The sequence below is a fragment of the Hyla sarda genome, chromosome 2 (assembly GCF_029499605.1).
Source record: "Hyla sarda isolate aHylSar1 chromosome 2, aHylSar1.hap1, whole genome shotgun sequence".
NCBI classification, from domain to species: domain Eukaryota; kingdom Metazoa; phylum Chordata; class Amphibia; order Anura; family Hylidae; genus Hyla; species Hyla sarda.
Genome location: NC_079190.1, coordinates 30,746,583 through 30,767,297, shown reverse-complemented (window position 1 = coordinate 30,767,297; position 20,715 = coordinate 30,746,583). Strand labels below are relative to the sequence as shown.

The 20,715-nt window shown below is 46.3% G+C and overlaps 2 protein-coding genes across 2 annotated transcripts in view; one reads left to right on the top strand and one right to left on the bottom strand.

Annotated features, from left to right (window-relative positions):
- LOC130357599 (high-affinity choline transporter 1-like) overlaps positions 1-6,004 on the top strand; it is a 76,535-nt gene extending 70,531 nt beyond the window's left edge. The window contains exon 8 of the mRNA XM_056560318.1: positions 5,353-6,004. Within this exon, the coding sequence (XP_056416293.1) occupies positions 5,353-5,871 (519 nt within the window). The 3' untranslated portion in view covers positions 5,872-6,004. The remainder of the gene's footprint in view (positions 1-5,352) is intronic.
- A 7,604-nt stretch (positions 6,005-13,608) lies between these two features.
- LOC130358341 (high affinity choline transporter 1-like) overlaps positions 13,609-20,715 on the bottom strand; it is a 38,272-nt gene continuing 31,165 nt past the window's right edge. Inside the window, exons 6-8 of the mRNA XM_056561480.1 lie at positions 18,652-18,805; positions 17,394-17,611; positions 13,609-14,872 (exon numbers count right to left, since the gene is read on the bottom strand). Coding sequence (XP_056417455.1) covers positions 14,372-14,872; positions 17,394-17,611; positions 18,652-18,805 — 873 coding nt within the window. The 3' untranslated portion in view covers positions 13,609-14,371. The remainder of the gene's footprint in view (positions 14,873-17,393; positions 17,612-18,651; positions 18,806-20,715) is intronic.

Sequence of the window (20,715 nt, the reverse complement as noted above, 5' to 3'; positions counted from 1 at the left end):
ATAGTTTAAGTGCTAGAAGAGTGCATCTACCAGGGCCGGATATCACAGTACAGTCTATAAAGGATGTGCATAAGTTACAAGATGACTTGGATAGACTAAGTGTCTGGGCATCCACTTGGCAAATGAGGTTCAATGTGGATAAATGTAAAGTTATGCATCTGGGTACTAATAACCTGCATGCGTCGTATGTCTTAGGGGGGATTAAACTGGCAGAGTCACTGGTAGAGAAGGATCTGGGTGTACTTGTAGATCACAGACTACAGAATAGCACAATGTCAGGCTGCTGCTTCCAAAGCCGGCAGGATATTGTCATGTATCAAAAGAGGCATGGACTCAAGGGACAGGGACATAATACTCCCCCTTTATAAAGCATTGGTACGGCCTCACCTGGAATATGCTGTTCAGTTTTGGGCACCTGTCCATAGGAGGGACACTGCGGAGTTGGAAAGGGTGCAGAGACGCGCGACTAAACTAATATGGGGCATGGAACATCTTAGCTATGAGGAGCGATTAAAGGAGTTACAATTGTTTAGTCTTGAGAAGAGACGTTTAAGGGGGGATATGATAAACGTATATAAGTATATTAATGGCCCATACAAAAAATATGGAGAAAAACTGTTCCAGGTTAAACCCCCCCAAAGGACGAGGGGGCACTCCCTCCGTCTGGAGAAGAAAAAGTTTAGTCTCAAGGGGCGACACGCCTTCTTTACCGTGAGGACTGTGAATTTATGGAACGGTCTACCTCAGGAACTGGTCACAGCAGGAACAATTAACAGCTTTAAAACAGGATTAGATACATTCCTGGAACAAAATAACATTAATGCTTATGAAGAAATATAAAATCTCATCCCTTCCCCAATATCGCGCCACACCCCTACCCCTTAATTCCCTGGTTGAACTTGATGGACATATGTCTTTTTTCGACCGTACTGACTATGTAACTATGTAACTATGTAACTATGACTGGGACCAAAAATAGGCCCTGGCATTTTAGACTAAGCAGACCATTTTCTGGTGGGAGTCCGACTGCTGGGACCCCCACCAATCACCTTGGTTTCACATGGCTTTTCAGCTGTTGCAAAGGTACAACTCCCATCATGCTTAGAGACCCTCAGGCACGATGGGAGTTGTCGTTTTGTAACAGCTAAAGAGCTACTAATTGGGGTACATTGTCCCCCACATCCCTGCAGACCACAAGTGACAAGTACAAGTGACTACATCAGTGATGGGAAATTCAGACAGACTGCACAATATCAGTTACCTGAGTGATGTCTTCTCTGTTGTCCTTTTCATTTTCTTCTCCATCTGGTCCAGACACCAGGACATCTTCCAGCTATATCTTCTCTGCAGAGTCTGACGCCCAGACATCATTGGCTCCTCACTTTGTCAGTAGATCCTGATCCTCAGTGTGAAGACAATAATCATTATAACCCTGCCAGACACTGTGCCCCTGAATACAATACTGCCACACACTGTGCCCCTAAATATAATAATGCCAAACACTGTGCCCCCTGAATATAACCCCTGACATACTATTCCTCCTGAATATAATAATGCCATAAACTGTGCCACCTAAATATAACCCCACACTCTACTCTCTGAATATAACCCTGCCATACACTGTGCCCGTAAAAAAAAATACTGCTACACACTGTTTCTTTTCCCTTCAGCTGAATCCCATACTCCTCCAGACCCCTCTGTCTTCCTCCTCCAGGCTTCTCTGTCCCTCAGACTCCTAAGTCTTCCTCCCACCTCCTCTATTACACCTCCCTAGACCAGTGGTCGGCAAGCTGCGGCTCGCGAGCCACATGCGGCTCTTCACACACTTTAATGCGGCTCTTGCAGTGCGGTCGGGCCGTGGCGGCCGCCCATGCACACTGGTAACATACAAGGGCCTGATACTAGTATCAGGCCCTTGTATGCAGAGCAGCAGCATCCGCATAGTGCCGACCACTGCTGTATACTAAAAACCAGGGTGCCTCCAGCTGTTGTGAAACTACAACTCCCAGCATGCCCGGACCGGCAAAGGCTGTCCGGGCATGCTGGTAGTTGTAGTTTCACAACAGCTGGAGGCCCCCTGGTTTTTAGTATACAGTATTAGTTTTTACCTGCTCTGGCCGGCCCCCGCCTGCAGCCGCACACGGGAGCCGGCCCGGGCAGATAATCATAGGTTTTCCTATGCCGGACATCCCTGTGTCCTGAAAAATCTTTTCGGGACATAAGGATGTCCGCCGGTCACTTACCATTCCCCGGCCACCGCGCATCCTCCTCCGGTCCTCCTGCGGTCTTCCTGCAATCCTCCACCTCTCTATGGTTGTACGCAGTGATGTCCCGTGCATACAACCATTGAGGTGCAGGAGTACCAGGAGGACCGGAGGAAGACGCGCGCCGGCCGGAGCCTGGTAAGTGACCGGTGGCATGTCATCTTCAGTGTTCCGGTCACCGCTCCTCCGGTCACGGCACCTACTGCTATGGTCCATAGGCCATAGCAGTAGATGGTGACCCTGGGCCGGAGGAGCGGTGACCGGAACACTGTGGGGGGCAGTACACAGACATACAGCCTCCAGCCATACACTGTATATGGCTTGAAGCTGTATGTCTGTGGGGGGGGGGGAGCTGCCTACCATTGTGGGGGGACTATACTGCCAACTATTGTGGGGGAACTATACTGCCAACTATTGTGGGGGAACTATACTGCCAACTATTGTGGGGGAACTATACTGCCAACTATTGTGGGGGAACTATACTGACAACTATTGTGGGGGGGAGCTGCCTACCATTGTGGGGGAACTATACTGCCAACTATTGTGGGGGGGAGCTGCCTACTATTGTGGCGGGAGCTGCCTACTATTGTGGGGGAGCTGCTGACCTAATGTGGGGGAGCTGATGACCTAATGTGGGGGAGCTGCTGACCTATTGTGGGGGAACTTCTGACCTAATGTGGGGGAGCTGCCTACTATTGTGGGGGAACATGCTGCCTACCTAATGTGGGGGGAACTATACTGCCTACCTAATGGGGGGGGGGGACTACAAGGTACCGTACATCACGGTAGGAGGGGTAGACTTATACTGCGAGTATATCCCAAACTCTATATTTTAACTGTGAAAGTTGGGGGTCGTCTTATACGCCGGCATATACGGTATATGTGAGGGGCACATGTCAGGGGGCATTATATGTGGGGGCACATGACAGGGGGCATTATAAGTGAGGGGCACATGTCAGGGGGGCATTATATTGTGAGGGGCACAGGACATGGGGTATTATATATAAGGGGCCCATGTCAGGGGGGCATTATATGTGAGGGGCACATGTCAGGGGGAATTATATGTGGGGGCACATGACAGGGGGCATTATAAGTGAGGGGCACATGTCAAGTGGGCATTATATTGTGAGGGGCACAGGACATGGGGTATTATATATAAGGGGCACATGTCAGGGGGGCATTATATATGAGGGGCACATGGCAGCGGGGCACTATATGTGGGGGCAAATGACAGGACCCCCCCCCCTGTCATGTGCCCCCACATATAACAACAACTTATTGAAACTAAAAACAGTGTACCATCCTATGTATTTTCGGTTTTAAAAATGTGGCTCTCAAAATAAATTTCAATTGTGGTTTTGGCGAGATTTGGCTCAGTTGAAAAAAAAGGTTGCCCACCACTGCCCTAGACCACTTAGTCTTCCTCCAGACTCCTCTGCTCCCCCCCCAGACCCCTAGGTTTTCCCCAGGCTTCTCTGTCCCCTTCCCCCAGACCCCTAAGGCCTCTCCCAACTCCTCTGCCCCCTCCCCAAGACCACTTCTCCAGAAGGCTGTCAGAATATCATAGGAGTTGTAGTTTTGCAACAGCTGGAGAGCAATAGATTGGAGACCACCAATCGAACTGAATAATTTCCAACCCATCAGTGGTGTATTTTTGTTATGTGCTGCCCTAGGCCAACCTGTAACCAATTGTCTCCTATACCCCCCCCCCAACCCCCACCCCTCCGCATTGAAATACAGTGTGAGGGAGATTTATCAAAACCTCTGCAGAGGAAAAGTTGACAAGTCGCACATAGCAACCAATCAGATCCCTTTTTTTTTTTAAACGGCCTCTGTAAAATGAAAGAAGCAATCTGATTGGTTGCTGTGGGAAACTGGTTAACTATTCCTCTGCATAGGTTTTGATAAATCTCCTCATATATGTATATATGATGGACGTGGGTCTGATGTACAGTGTATGTATGATAGATGCGTATATGACTGGTGTATGTATAATGTGTATGCATGATATATGTCTGTATTTATGATAGATTCCATATATGTATGATGGATTCTTGTATGATACATATATCTATCATACATACACACATCTATCATACACACATTTATCATACATACAATCTATTATACATAGATATATCATAAGCACATCTATCATACATACTGTACATATATAATCCGTTCATCTATCATAGATACATCTATCATGCATTCATCTATCATACATACACACTTCTATCATAAACCCCCCCCCCCCCCCCCCAGTTTACTCACCCTCCTGTAGATGAGAATTGCTGCCTGCTGCTAGCCAGGTGCCGGGGATGAAGAGGGGTCGAAGACATACACACATCTATCATACACACACCTATCATACATACATCTATCATACATACATCTATCATGCATACATGCATCATACATAAACACATATATCATACATATGCACACCTATTATACATTCATATATCATACAAACAGATATCATACATACACACATCTTTCATAAACACATATATCATACATATGCACACCTATTATGCACACATTGATCATTCATACACACATCTTTCATACATAAACATTTCTATCATACATACCAACCTCCCGCCGCCGGCACCCCCGCCTCCCCACCCCCACCCTGCCCTTACTCACCCTCCTGGAGATCAGCACCGATGCCTGCCACTAGCCGGGTGCCGGGAATGTAGCGGGATCGAAGACAGCGCTGCTCACTGCAAGGGTGTGCCAACTCTGCTGCAGTATATCTCTCAATAGGAGTTGCCGGCCTGTATTTCTTATCCCTCTGGCGCCGCAGGTAGGGACACGACAGGGGCTTGCAAGCGACAATCCTGCGTGGCCAGAGGAGGGGCGTCGTGTGGGCAGAGTGGCCGGAGCCACAAAATTATCATTCTTTTTTTTTTATTGTGTAGAGGCAGGCGGACAGCCCGGCACTGATATCTACCATTCAGACCCAAAGAGAAATAGGCTTAATGGTTGAGGGAATGAAATAGACCTATAACACATACTATTACAGTAGTCTTCGGGCAAGTTGATGTATTTCCTAATGTAGTTCATGTTTTCTTGTTTCCAGGCTTCGGAGAAGGAGGTGATGGTGGCTATGAGGGTTTCCACCATAGTGCTGGGAAGCACAGCTGCTGGGATGGCTTTCCTGTCTAACTCCATCTATGACCTGTGGTTCATGTGTGGGGAGATGGTCTATGCTGTAGTTTTCCCACAACTCTGCTGTGTACTGTTTGTCCCAAGAATGAACACTTATGGTTCGGCAGCTGGATTTCTGGTGGGCCTCATATTGAGAATACTGGGAGGTGTTCACTCCATAAACATTCCACCCATCATCCACTATCCCTGGTGCACACTTATCAATGGGGCCTACATTCAACTTTTCCCATTTAAGACCTTCACTATGCTTGTAGCCTTAGGTACACAGATACTTGTATCTTATGTCTCAGAATTCTTGTTTAAGAAATCTCTACTGCCAAAACAGTGGGATGTCTGCAATGTGAGAAAAGCAGAAGACGTGACCCGTTCGACAAGGGAAGAACTGGAGACTTTTCCTCTCCAGGACAGAAGCAACAATGAGTGTAAATAGGTGGAAAAATGTTCTACTCTCAATACAGAAATACAAACATCTCAAATATGAAAGTTACCTGAATATTTGGTTCTTAATCCAGGACAGTGCTTCAGTTTTTGATATGGTTTATCCCATTGGAGTCAATGGGATTTAAAAAATCTGCACCAAAAATGCTTTTTGTGGCAGTTTTTTCATTCAGTTTGTTGAGCCAAAGCCAAAAGAAGGACCTACATTCAGAAAGTCTTCAGACCTTTTTAAATTTTTCACATTTTTATGTTGTTTTCCCCCATCAATCTACACTCAATAACCCATAATGACAAATATGACAATAGCATTGCATAGACATAAGTACCGTATTTATCGGCGTATAACACGCACTTTTTAGGCTAAAATTTTTAGCCTAAAGTCTGTGTGCGTGTTATACGCCGATACACCCCCAGGAAAGGCAGGGGGAGAGAGGCCGTCGCTGCCCGCTTCTCTCCCCCTGCCTTTCCTGGGGTCTAGAGCGCTGCTGTCGGCCCTTTTCACCCCCTGGTTATCGGCGCCGCTGCCCGTTCTGTCCCCCTGACTATCGGTGCCGGCGCCGATAGCCAGGGAGAGAGAAGCGGCGCCGACAGCCAGGGGGAGAGAAGGGGCAGCGGCACCCATTGCCGGCGCCGCTGCCCCGTTGCCTCCCCCCATCCCCGGTGGCATAATTACCTGAGTCGGGTCCGCGCTGCTCCAGGCCTCCGTCGTGCGTCCCCGGCGTCATTGCTATGCGCTGAACGGCGCGGCGCTCTGACGTCATGCGCCGCGCCGTTCAGCGCATAGCAATGACGCCGGGGACGCACGACAGAGGCCTGGAGCAGCGCGGACCCGACTCAGGTAATTATGCCACCGGGGATGGGGGGAGGCAACGGGGCAGCGGCGCCGGCAATGGGTGCCGCTGCCCCTTCTCTCCCCCTGGCTGTCGGCGCCGCTTCTCTCCCCCTGGCTATCGGCGCCGGCACCGATAGTCAGGGGGACAGAACGGGCAGCGGCGCCGATAACCAGGGGGTGAAAAGGGCCGACAGCAGCGCTCTAGACCCCAGGAAAGGCAGGGGGAGAGAAGCGGGCAGCGACGGCCTCTCTCCCCCTGCCTTTCCTGGGGGTATATCGGGGTATACACGCGCACACACGCACCCTCATTTTATCATGGATATTTGGGTAAAAAACTTTTTTTACCCAAATATCCTTGGTAAAATGAGGGTGCGTGTTATAGGCCGGTGCGTGGTATACCCCGATAAATACGGTATTCAGACCCTTTACTCAGGAATAATTTAAGCCCTTTTGGCAAAGATTACAGCCTCCAGTCCTCTTAGGGATGAGACAACAAGGTTTACTGCATTTGGGAATTTTCTCTGCAGATCCTTTCAAGTTCTGTCAGATTGACAGTGTCGGTGGAAGCCATTTTCAGTTCTCTCCAGAGATGTTCCATTGGGTTGAAGTCAGGGATCGGGCTGGGCCTCTCAAAGACATTCACAGAGTTGTCCCTAAGCGGCTCCTGTGTTGTCTTGGCTGTGTGCTTATGGTCATTGTCTTGTAGGAAGGTAAACCGTTAGCCTAGACTGAGGTCCAGAGCGCTGTGGATCAGGTTTGCATTAAGAATATCTCTGTACTTTGCTACATTTAGTTTTCCATCAAAGTGACCAGTCTCAATGTTCCAGCTGCTGAAATACACCGCCACAGCATGATGCTGCCCCCCACCATACTTCACTGTAGGGATGGTATTGGGCAGGTGATGGCCAGGGCCTGGTTTCCTCCAGCCATGATGCTGCCCCCACCATACTTCACTGTAGGAATGGTATTGGGCAGGTGATGGCCAGTGCCTGATTTCCTCCAGACATGATGCTGCCCCACCATACTTCACTGTAGGGATGGTATTGGGCAGGTGATGGCCAGAGTCTGGTTTCCTCCAGTCATGATGCTGCCCCCACCATGCTTCACTGTAGGGATGGTATTTGGCAGGTGATGGGCAGTGCCTGGTTTCCCCCACATCATGATGCTGCCCCCACCATGATCACTGTATGGATGGTATTGGGCAGATGATAGGCAGTGCCCGGTTTCCAGACATGATGCTGTCCCCACCATGATCACTGTAGGGATAGTATAGGGCAGGTGATGGACAGTGTCGGTTTCCAGACATGATGCAGTCCTCACTATGATCACTGTAGGGAAGGTATCAGGTAGGTGATGGGCAGTGCCTGGTTTCATCCAGACATTACGCTGCCCCCACCATGATCACTGTAGGGATGGTATTGGGCAGGTGATGGGCAGTGCCTGGTTTCCTCCAGGCATGATGCTGCCCCCACCATGATCACTGTAGGGATGGTATTGGGCAGGTGATGGCCAGTGCCTGATTTCCTCCAGACATGATGCTGCCCCACCATACTTCACTGTAGGGATGGTATTGGGCAGGTGATGGCCAGAGCCTGGTTTCCTCCAGCCATGATGCTGCCCCCACCATGCTTCACTGTAGGGATGGTATTTGGCAGGTGATGGGCAGTGCCTGGTTTCCCCCACATCATGATGCTGCCCCCACCATGATCACTGTAGGGATGGTATTGGGCAGATGATAGGCAGTGCCCGGTTTCCAGACATGATGCTGTCCCCACCATGATCACTGTAGGGATAGTATAGGGCAGGTGATGGACAGTGCCGGTTTCCAGACATGATGCAGTCCCCACTATGATCACTGTAGGGAAGGTATCAGGTAGGTGATGGGCAGTGCCTGGTTTTATCCAGACATTTCGCTGCCCCCACCATGATCACTGTAGGGATGGTATTGGGCAGGTGATGGGCAGTGCCTGGTTTCCTCCAGATATGATGCTGCCCCCACCATGATCACTGTAGGGATGGTATTGGGCAGGTGATGGGCAGTGCCTGGTTTCCTCCAGACATGATGCTGCCCCCACCATGATCACTGTAGGGATGGTATTGGGCAGGTTATGGGCAGTGCCTGGTTTCATCCAGACATGATGCTGCCCCCACCATGATCACTGTAGGGATGATATTGGGCAGGTGATGGGCAGTGCCTGGTTTCCTCCAGACATGATGCTGCCCCCACCATGATCACTGTAGGGATGGTATTGGGCAGGTGATGGGCAGTACCTGGTTTCCTCCAGACTTGATGTTGCCCCCACTTTGCTTCACTGTAAGGATGTTATTTGCAGGTGATGGGCAGTTCCTCCAGAACACCGGGTGCTACATGGTGAATCTTGTTTCTCACAGTCTAAGAGTCCTTTATGTGCTTTTTTTTCTGCAAACTTCTGGTGGCTATCATGTGTAATTTACCGAGGAGAGGCTTCTTTCTGGCCAATTTTCCATAGAGCCCAGATTGGTGGAGGCTGCAGTGATGGTTGACCTTCTGGAAGTTTCTCCCATCTGTACACAGAATCTTTGGAGCTCAGACAGAGTGACCATTGGGTACTTGGTCTTCTCTCTTATCAAGACCTTGCTCCCCTGATAAGTTAGTTTGGTGTAACACTCTGATATGCATTGTTAGCCATGAGACCTTATATATACAGGGCTGTGTCTTCCCACATCCTGTCCGATCAGACGAATTTACCAAAGGTGACTCCAATCAAGGTGTAGAGAAATGGGAGGAGCCACAGCTATATTTCAAGTGTCATAGAAAAGGGTCTGAATACTTACGTTGATGGAAAAAAAATGTTTTTTAATAAGTTTGCTAAAATTTCTTGAATTCTATTTTGACATTCTCATTATAGGGCATTGACTGCAGGTTGATAGGGAATATATATATATATATATATATATATATATATATATATATATATATATATATTAGCATAAGGAACAACATCACAAAACGTGAAAACCACAAAAAAGTTGGTAGACGTTCTGAATGCATTGTATACATTTCTTCCCAGGAAGATCCACTTTTGAATTTAAAGGGGTACTCTGCCCCTAGACATCTTATCCCCTGTCCAAAGGATAGGAGATAAGATGTCTGATTGTTGGGGTCCCGCCGCTGGGAACCCCCGTAATCTCTCCTGCAGCACCTATGTCATCTGGTGCTTCGCTCCATGCCAGATGACTGGCAATGCAGGGGCTGGAGGATCGTGACATCACAGCCCCGCCCCCTCAACGCAAGTCTATGGGAGGGGGCGTGACTCAGGGGTTCCCAGCGGCGGGACCCCGGTGATCAGACATCTTATCCCCTATCCTTTGGAAGAGGAATAAGATTTCTAGGGGCGGCGCACCCCTATAACTTATAAGACTGAATGAAAAACTGCCTCGAAAAGTTGTGTGTGGAACAACCATGAAAAAAGCGTCAAAAATAAGTAAAAACGATATATAAAAAAAATCTGCATCTAGAATGCACATATTTCTATATGGAATAAATGTGGAGCTTCTTACTAAAACCATTAAAAAAACTTTGCAAAAACTTTTTATACAAGGTACTGTAAAATAAGTTTTTATACTATACTGTATATATTTATTTAGTTATTTATTGTTGTTGTTGCCTAACTTTGAGTTCCATAGTAACATTAGTGAAAAATACTTGTGCAGTCAGAATCCCCCTATTTTCTCTGTGCACTAGCCAATTCTACAACAAAAGGGTATTTGAATTTCTGCACAATTGTGAAACGGACAACTGAGATTAGATAAAAGGGGGAATTTTACCAGCTTCTACACTAAATTACCGTATTTATCGGCGTATAACACGCACTTTTTAGGCTAAAATTTTTAGCCTAAAGTCTATGTGCGTGTTATACGCCGATACCGCCCCAGGAAAGGCAGGGGGAGAGAGGCCGTCGCTGCCCGCTTCTCTCCCCCTGCCTTCCCTGGGGTCTAGAGCCCTGCTGCCGGCCCTTCTCACCCCCTGGCTATCGGCGCCGCTGCCCGTTCTGTCCCCCTGACTATCGGTACCGGCGCCCCACTGCGGCGCCGATAGCCAGGGGGAGAGAAGGGGCAGCGGCACCCATTGCCGGCGCCGGGGATGGGGGGAGGCAACGGGGCAGCGGCGCCGGCAATGGGTGCCGCTGCCCCTTCTCTCCCCCTGGCTATCGGCGCCGGCAATGGGGCGCCGGTACCGATAGTCAGGGGGACAGAACGGGCAGCGGCGCCGATAGCCAGGGGGAGAGAAGGGCCGGCAGCAGGGCTCTAGACCCTAGGAAAGGCAGGGGGAGAGAAGCGGGCAGTGACGGCCTCTCTCCCCCTGCCTTTCCTGGGGGTGTATCGGGGTATACACGCGCACACACGCACCCTCATTTTACCATGGATATTTGGGTAAAAAACTTTTTTTACCCAAATATCCTTGGTAAAATGAGGGTGCGTGTTATAGCCCGGTGTGTGGTATACCCCGATAAATACGGTACACAGGGGAGGTATCATAAGGTTTGCGGGACAGTAAAATGTGTGTTGTAAGTGCTTAAAGGCATACTTTGCCCCTAGATGTCTGATCACGAAGGGTTCGGCTACTGAGACCCCCGCGATCTCCAACGTAACACCCCAGTAACCTGTTGCATGGAGCAAAGTCTGCTCTGTGCCAGATTATGGGTGACCACAGCCGTCACGCCCCCTCCATTCAGGTCTATGGGAGGGGACGTGATGGCTGTGGTTGAGCGACATGCTCCCTCCCATAGACATGAATGGAGAGGGCGTGGCGTGACATCACGACCACGGGCACCTGAAGTCAGTGTTCTGAACTAAATGTTCAGAACGCCTGGGTGCCGACATGGAGATCACAGAAGGTCCCAGTGGCCAACCCAGGGATCTTATCCCCTTTTAAGGCCTATAACAGTATTTTGTACATTGCATATGCATTTTCTTGTATTTTCTGGTATAACATGTAAACACAGAATCTAACAGCATGTAAAGGGTTAAAGTTGTGCTGAAAATTGTCTTGCATTGCATTTGCAAAATGTAAAGAGAGCAGAATCTAGTCACATGTACGAGCTCCTAGCCAGTAGCTGCATGAGTTTTCACTTATCCATCCCCCTAGCCTTGGATTAGAGGTGGAACCTTTTCCTCTTCAGTCTAGTCCTGGCCAGAGATAGAAGAACACATGTTGCTCTGCAGCTCCTGTCAAACTACATGAGGAGACTGCAATAGTAACTGCACCTATTAAGTCCTCACAAACTTGAATTTCCAACAGGACCATAAAATAGCATGTGTAACATACAATTGCATGATACGAAAAATCATTGTGGCATTCAGACTGAAAGGGTTAAGTTTCTCATTGAGTAGAGCTCCATGAGGCATGTGAAATCTATGGAGACCATACACTGCTCCACTGGAAAAAAAAATATATCTTAAAAGTAGTCTAAATTCAGAAGGAAGAGAGCTTGCTTTCTGGGGCCACCTGTTGGAGATAACGTCCCTGCAGGTCAATGCTTGGCCCCTTTAAAGAGCCTTAAAGGGGTAATCTGCCTCTAGATATGTTATCCCCTATGCAAAAGAATAGGGGGTAACATGTCTGATCGGGGGGTCCCCGCAATCTCTGAGTCGGCCTAAGGCCGGATTCACACTTCGGTATTTCCGGCCAGACAAAACCAGTCTGGATATTCTGAATGTGGCCAGCGCCGAATGAATCAGTAAGCCAAGCAGTGTATGAGTATCTGGGTATGGGTTTAACATTTTGGTGGTTTTTATTACATACATTGTCATTTTTTTGGGGGGTGGGTGGGGGTGGGGTAACATGTAATAATGTCTCTTTACACATGTGCATAGTTGTATGTGAACATATCTTTATACGATTACATTTAGCAGCTTATACATTTGAACATTCTCCATTACATCCCCCCTCACAAGCCAAATCATGGCATTGACTGCTCCATAGGGAAAAAGAAGTTTCAAGCCGATGTCATCGTAAAAAAAAGAGTCAACCATGTGGTCTGGTGACAAAGCGGCTTCTGTATAGAAAGAGTAAAGTTAGGAAACAAGTCCTGCGAATTATGCAATCTAACTAAATGATTGAACATAGCATCAAATCTTAAAGGGGTATTCCGCTGCTCAGAGTTTGGAACAAAATGATCCGAATGCTTAGAGTCGGCACTGGGAGCTCGTGACGTCATAGCCCTGCCCCACATGACGTCACGACCCACCCCCTCAATGCACGTCTATGGGAGGGGGCGTGACGGCTGTCACGCCCCCTCCCATAGACGTGCATTGAGGGGGTGGGGCGTGACGTCATGTGGGGCGGGGCTATGACGTCACGAGCTCCCGGCGCCGGCTCAAAGCATTCGGAACATTTTGCTCAGAACGCTGAGGAGTGGAGTACCCCTTTAAGGTGGTCCTGTGGCCAACCCAAAACATGGGATTACATTACCATTAAATATCTTAGGTCATGCTGATCACCCACCTTTTTACAGTGTCTTGATACAGGATTATACAGTCAAGGGGTGGGTATGTGGTACATTGAGGGGTGTATACACCTAATACACATCTCCTGACTATATAACCCCACCCTTCACCTGACAGCCCCTCCCATTATTAAAATGATGTCCACGCCCATCTGACTCATGATGGGAATATATAGTCAGATGTTGCACACTGTATGATCCCGCCCATAGCTTATTATTCCCTCCCATTATAAAAATTTTGTTAACGCCCATCTGACTCATGTTGGGATTATACACTCAGAGGGGAAGATTTATCAAAACCTGTCCAGAGGAAAAGTTGCTGAGTTGCCCATAGCAACCAATCAGATCGCTTCTTTCATAGCAACCAATCAGATCGCTTCTTTCATTTTTAACAAGGCCTCTGAAAAATGAAAGAAGCGATCTGATTGGTTGCTATGGACAACTCAGCAACTTTTCCGCTGGACAGGTTTTCATAAATCTCCCCCAGAGAGTGTATATTAGGTATCCAAGCTCCCTCAATGTGCAGCATCCACACCTCTGACTGTATAACCCCGCCCATCACATGATAGCCACTCCCACTTTTTTAAAATTAAGTTCACGCCCATCTGATTCCCTGAAATGTCAGACAAACTACAAACCCTCATCTCAGGAACAGAAGGGCGTATCAAGAAAATGTAAAAAGGGGTGTGATCAGTTCACTCAAATCTTATGTATGGGGTTGACCACAGGTCCTCTCTCTCAACCAACAAAACATTGTGTGAACAGGGCCACAGACTGCTGCTGTATCTCTTCCAATCATTGAACTGCAGCTCTGTATTTTCTGATTGGCTGCATGAGCTCACCACAAGCTCACCAGGAGTACAGTACATAAAGAGCATATTACAGCACTGACAAGGATTGTAAATTAGAAGCAACTAAACAAGCTGCACCAAGCATGTCTGAGCCTTTCATCTTTCATTTATGGTGAGAAGTCACCACCTCCAAAATAAAATCTTTGTATCTACATAATTTTAGGTAAAGCAATTTTTCTCATTAGCATTTTACCACCACACGGTCTATATAAAATATTATCACTCTGCACTTATTTACATTGTAGTATTATTATTATTGCATACAATTATTTTTGGAAAAATACATGGACAATTGTCCTCTTCTGAAAAGTTCTCTTGGTCTCATGTGGTCTGCAGTCCCACCCGCTCCTCTAGTTCGTGTTCACTGAGGTGATTTGGATCCTTTCGAAACGCATTGCACAAATCCCACCGGATCGGCAAAATCTTTTTCATGAACAGAACCTGCGCCAGATATGACGTGACGATGATGGTGATCAGACTGACCAGCATAGTGAATGTCTTAAAGGGAAATAACTGCACATAGGTATCATCAACAAGGATGCATCCGGGGTAATGAAGAGCCGGAGGAATTTTTAAGGTATTTTCTCCCCCAAGGAGTCTTAAAAGGAAACCCAAGAAAAATCCAGCTACTGAGCCATAGACGTTGGTGCCGGGGATGAAGAGGGCACAGCAAAGTTGTGGGAATAGTAGAGCGTATACAAGCTCCCCGCTCAGGAACCACAAGTCATACACAGAGTTGGATAGAAATGCCAGTCCTGTACCTGCAGAGCCCAGTATGACCATGGAGAGGCGCATGACCCATAAGACTTCTCTTTCTGAAGCCTGCAAATAAAAGAAATAAACCCTTATGTTTCATTAAAAATTATTAAAATCTGTAGTGAGCATGCTCTCAGAGCCAATGGCATATATACTATAGAGGCAGCAGAGCTTAGAAGAAGAGTTTAATCATATTTAAGTCTCCTAGCCAATGAATGCAGGAGCTAGTCCCAAATCTGCCCTCCTCTTCTGGAAAATATAGGTGGGCAAACCTTGTCCTAATTAGAATTAGTTAAGTCAGAGATTTACCAAGTGCACGTTTACACTGGGCCATTATTGGCAGAACAAGCCGACATCATCCTGTGTAACAAGCAAATGTTCTTTCGTCAGCTGAGTGGGTTATCAAAATCATTGCTTGTTGGCCAAGGAACTAGGTCAGGATATGGAGGGAGAAACAAAAACCAGGACCTTCTGTCCCAGGACACCATAGTGGGTGGCACGTTCTTGCTATAAATTATCCTTTTTTTTTTTTTACAGAATTTAGTCTAGACCAGTGGTCTCCAAACTATTGACCTTCAGATGTCTCAAAACTACAATTCCCATCATGCCTATACAACCAACAGCTAATATGTATCTACATTCATCTTAACATACAGGCCAGTGTTTGAGTAACTCTGACCATTTGGCCAATATGTTTTTATCAATGTACAGAAGGAGTGCCCAAGCATGTTGGTGTTGACAGTAGTAGTGAGTGCTAAATACCTCCCACCACTTCCTTAATTATAAACACTTTTCCAAACCTTCTACGTGAACTGCATCACATATGTTTCCATAGGAAGGCTATAGATAGTGCTCGAGTAATATTTCTGGAAGCAGGACAGTATATCTAGTGGTCTAGGGTGAAAAAAGGGTTGATAATCATATTGTAGTATTCCTGGTGTTTCAGCATGGCGGCTCATTGTTTAGAACTGTTTTCTTGCAAACATTTGAGTTTAGGTTTGATTCTGACCAGGAGAAATATCTCCATAGAGTTTGTATGTTCTCCTTGTTGGCGGATACATGTTGGTGTAGTCTAAAATGTATGTAGAACAGATAATCTTTATTCATAGGTACTGAAAATCATCTGATCTGATAAAGGGGACTAGTATCCCAAAATGCGTAACTAACAATTTTCTGTACATATGAATAAAGATCATTCTGTAACGAGCGCACCAGGCCAAGTTTGGATGCTGCACAATAGTCAGTGAGGAGTTACAGGCCCGGGTCAATCAGCAGCTAAGGAGGGGTATTTGATTCCCAGGTTGATTTTAAGCTTTCTTCTGGATTTAGTCCTATTGGTTTCCGTTCAGACTTGGTACTTTGTTTTAACTATGGCTTTGTTATTCTGACACGTTTATATAGTTTTTAGCCTAGTCTTACTGTCTTGTAATCTGTCTGTACTCATGGTCGGTTTTCTTCTGTCTAGTTTGTATCTGTAACTGGAACTTGTTTCTTAACTTGTATTTAGGCCTGTTTGTGTTTTGTACTTTGCTACAGTATAGGTCCTGATGCATTGCTTCTTGCTTTTCCCCTTTACTAAGTTTAGTCTTGTGTGATTCAGAGCCTGTGTATCCTGATCTGTATAGAATCCTGACTCCAGTTATTTGTTCACCCATCTTCATCCTTGGTAATACTGCCACTATATCTCTTGGTATCCGGTTTTGTCATTTCTCTCATACTTGCCATATATTGGTGTTAGCCAATACGCAATTTACCGGCTGCTATATCTCCAGATAACTTGTTTCTTACTACTTTGCATCCCTGCTGTTATATGTTATCCTGGTTTCCTGTCTGACCTCCTCCCCAAACCTCTGTATAGTTCTGTATATTATTTTTACTTGTGTCGCCAACGCACTTTAGTCCATCGGATTGACCGGCGCCCAGTTGTGGATCCGCTGTAAAGGGCGGATACACAAGTAGGCAGGAAAAGGGGTTTTGGGTGAGCTCAGGGCTGCATTATTCTATGCTGCATGTGACACATCTGTTCTACACAAGTCTGATGGTCCCGGAATTGCTTGTAGCTGCAGGGCCAATTGAAATCTTTTCACTGATACCACAGGCCGCATGGCAGACGTTTTCCCTGTCTCTATTGTGGGTAAGCCACTGCCCATGATCTTACAGATATCCTGATGTTAAAGGGGTATTCCGGCCAAATATATCTTATCCCCTACCCAAAGGATAGGGGATGAGATGTCTGAGGTCACGCCACACCCCCTTTATTCATGTCTATGGGAGGGGGGGGGTGACGGCCGTCATGACCCCTTCTATAGACATGAATGAAGGGAGCGTGGTGTAACGTCAAGATGGGGCGTGGCATAATATCACGTCTCCAGTTCCAAGACTGGGGACGCTGCAGGGGCTCCATGGAGATCGCAGGGGAGACCCAACGGCGCCCCCCCCCCCCGCAATTTGGCCGGAATACCCCTTTAACCTTTTTGAGACTATACAGTCGGAGCCACAGTTCAAGAGATCATCAATTCAGGAATATTACAAACTCAAAATTACAGATTCCTGCCATATTCTATGTGACCATCAGGCTGGCACTCACTGTTTTCCTTAGCATCTTCTTGTAGATATTGTAGGCAAACATAGAGCTGGCTGACAGAAGCGAAGAGTCCGCAGAGGACATAACAGCCGCAGCTATGGCTCCCAGCCCGGCGACTGACACATAGGTTGGACATAAGTACTGGAGAACAAGCGGAAGAATCATATTGGCCTCATCTCTCTCGTAGGGTGTTGGCAAGCCATAGCTAGTCTGGTTCCAGTCTGAAAGAAATACAGCAATTGGCAGATGGCTGTATCATAATATGGAACGCTGCCATTGTATTAATAAGGTTAAAAAATGTAAGGGGTATGACACTTTTTATTATATTTAGTCTATTATAGGCATCTTCAGTGTGGATAGAAGTAAATATACACAACTTAATCGGAAATAAATCATATATGTTTTATAGATCTTGGGCTCATCCATGATTAAAGGGTACCTTTCATCAAAAAAAACTTTTTATATATTAGAGATTAATGTATGCAGAATAACTTTCCAATAGCATGTTATTAAAAAATATGCTTCTTTCTATTTAATTTTCCACTTTGAAAAAATGACCACTAGGGGTCTCCCTACCAGTCCTTTTTTATAGATTTCAGACTCATGCAGGAGTCCTACATCTCACACTGCAGCTGGAACACAGACAAGCTCAACACTGCTCACTGCCAGGGAGCAGTGTTGAGCTTGTCTGTGTCCCGGCTGCAGTCTGAGCTTTAGGACTCCTGCATGAGTCTGAAATCTATAAAGAAGGACTGGTAGGGAGACCCCTAGTGGTCATTTTTTCAAAGTGGAAAATTAAATAGAAAGAAGCATATTTTTTAATAACATGCTATTGGAAAGTTATTCTGCATACATTAATCTCTAATATATAAAAAAGTTTTTTTGATGAAAGGTACCCTTTAAGTCATGGAAATAAATGTACTATGATGTAGAGCTTATGCTGGTATTGTGCTATGCTGGAGCCAATCTAAACAAGCAGAGCTGCAGCATAATGTATAGTGGACGGGCAGAACAGCAGACTCAACCATGGGACATGAAATGGGATATGCCATAAAGGTCGCAAATGTGACTTTCCCCTTAATAGTAGCACTTCGAGTGTTATTCCTGTATTGTGTTATGAGGGCATTGTGTGGCTAACACTGTTATAGCGAGACTGAAGGGCCTGTACGGCCCTTCAGTCTCGCTATAACAGTGTTAGCCACACAATGCCCTCTTATAATAGTACCATACACAGAAAGGTGAACGTAACTCGTGTACATACCAGTGGAGACCGCCACAGCCCCAATGAGAATAGATGGAATACCCATGATGGCACAGAGCACTCCAGAGACATAGGAAGTCACCATCGCTTGCTTGGAAGATGATGAAGCAAGGACTCTCTGAAAGTAAGTCTGCCATGCAATGCCTCCCAGACTCTGAAATAGAAGCACTAATAATCTACAGATATAGGTACAAAGGTGACTCTAATAGACTTGTTGATCAAGCTCATTAAAGGGGTACTCCACTGGAAAACATTTTCTTTTAAATCAACTGGTGAAAGAAAGTTAAACAGATTTGTAAATCTATTAAATTGTACTTCTATTAAAAAATCCCAATCCTTCCAGTACTTATCAGCTGCTATATAATACACAGGAAGTTCTTTTCTTTTTGAATTTCCTTTCTGCCTGACCACAAGTGCTCTCTGCTGACACCTTGGTCCATGTCAGGAACTGACCAGAGCAGGAGCAAATCCCCATAGCAAACCTCTACAGCTCTGGACAGATCCTGACGTGGACAGAGGTGTCAGCACAGAAGACATGTGGTCAGGCGAAAAGGAAATTCCAAAAGAAAAGAACTTCCTGTGTATTATACAGCAGCTGAAAAGTACTGGAAGGATTGGGATTTTTTTTTATAGAAGTAATTTGCAATCTGTTTAACTTTCAGGCACCAGTTGATTTAAAAGAAAATGTTTTCGAGTGGAGTGCCCCTTTAAAAGGGTTGTACAACCAGGTTTGTCCCAAGATATTCACCTGCTGGACCCCCTCATAAGTTGTGTTGAGCGCGAATATTCGAGATGCAAATTTTTACCACGAATATTGGCACTCTCGAGATTTTTCGAATATTTAGCATATGGTGATATATATTTGTAATGATGAATATTCTTTATTTTATGCGATTTTATGCAAATATTTATGTGAATATTGGCACTTCCAGACTGGATAATTGCGTATGCGCACTATGCGAATTTCATTACGAATTTTCGCATGGAAAAATAAAAGAGAACGAACATGGCAAATATGCAAATTTTGCAAACATAGGACGACTATTCGTCAATATATTCGCGAAATATCGTGAATTCGAATATGACCCCTGCTGCTCATCACTAATTGATCAGCAGTACTTGGCATAGAAGCTACTACAGCTCCTTTGCAGGATAAATATAGTATTACATTGGGGCTTCAATGATACACAATGATTGGTCAAGTCCTTCAGAGTAGAAACTGGTTTGTGCAGCAACTCTCCACTATAGATATTTAAAGGGAGCATGATGTATAATTCCCTAATAAATCTTATATTGAACTTAAAGGGAATCTGTAACCGCTCGATCCCTAAATAAGATATCTACAGTTTGGTATAGGTGCTGCCTATGCTTGCGAAAGGTTTTTATGTTCAGTTAAGTGTCAAAGAGGTGGTGCCAAGTTGTCAAGTTCCTAGTGTTGTGGGCTGGCACGCCTCCTTATTCCCCCTCATCTTACCCGCCTTGTTGGACAGTCAGGGCTCAGTTCCAGCATTAAACCCTATCATGGAGTCTAGCACATGTGCCTAGAGCAGGGAAACTCACCACGTGTGTGCCCTACAATTTTATTCATTGTACACTGGAGATGTCATGAAAAGGCTCCGGCGCCGAGCCCTGACGGTCATCAAGGAAGGTCATTCAGGAGAGGGGGAGTGAGGAGGCGTGCCAGCCCGCGAGGTGTGCCAGCTTTCAGGACCTGACACTACCTCTTTGACACTTCAATGACCATTTTGTTTATTTCTGTAACACTTTTACCAAACTGTAGGCAGCTTATTCCAGGATTGGGAGTGGACAGATTCCCCATAATGTCCTTTATGTAACCAGGACCCCATCCACTAGAACAGATAGAGAGGAGTGGGGGGGGGGGGGGGGTTGATAAGTGGGTGTTGCTGTTTTTTCCAGGACAAACTACTGCCCCATTTATCCATACTGCCACTGTGGTGCAGCATCAGGCCTATGTGCTATCAAGTTCCAGGGCTACATAACAGTCCCGGCCCAACCCTGTTCGGTCTTAAATTTGCTTCTGCTCCGGTTTTCCCAGCCAGAAGT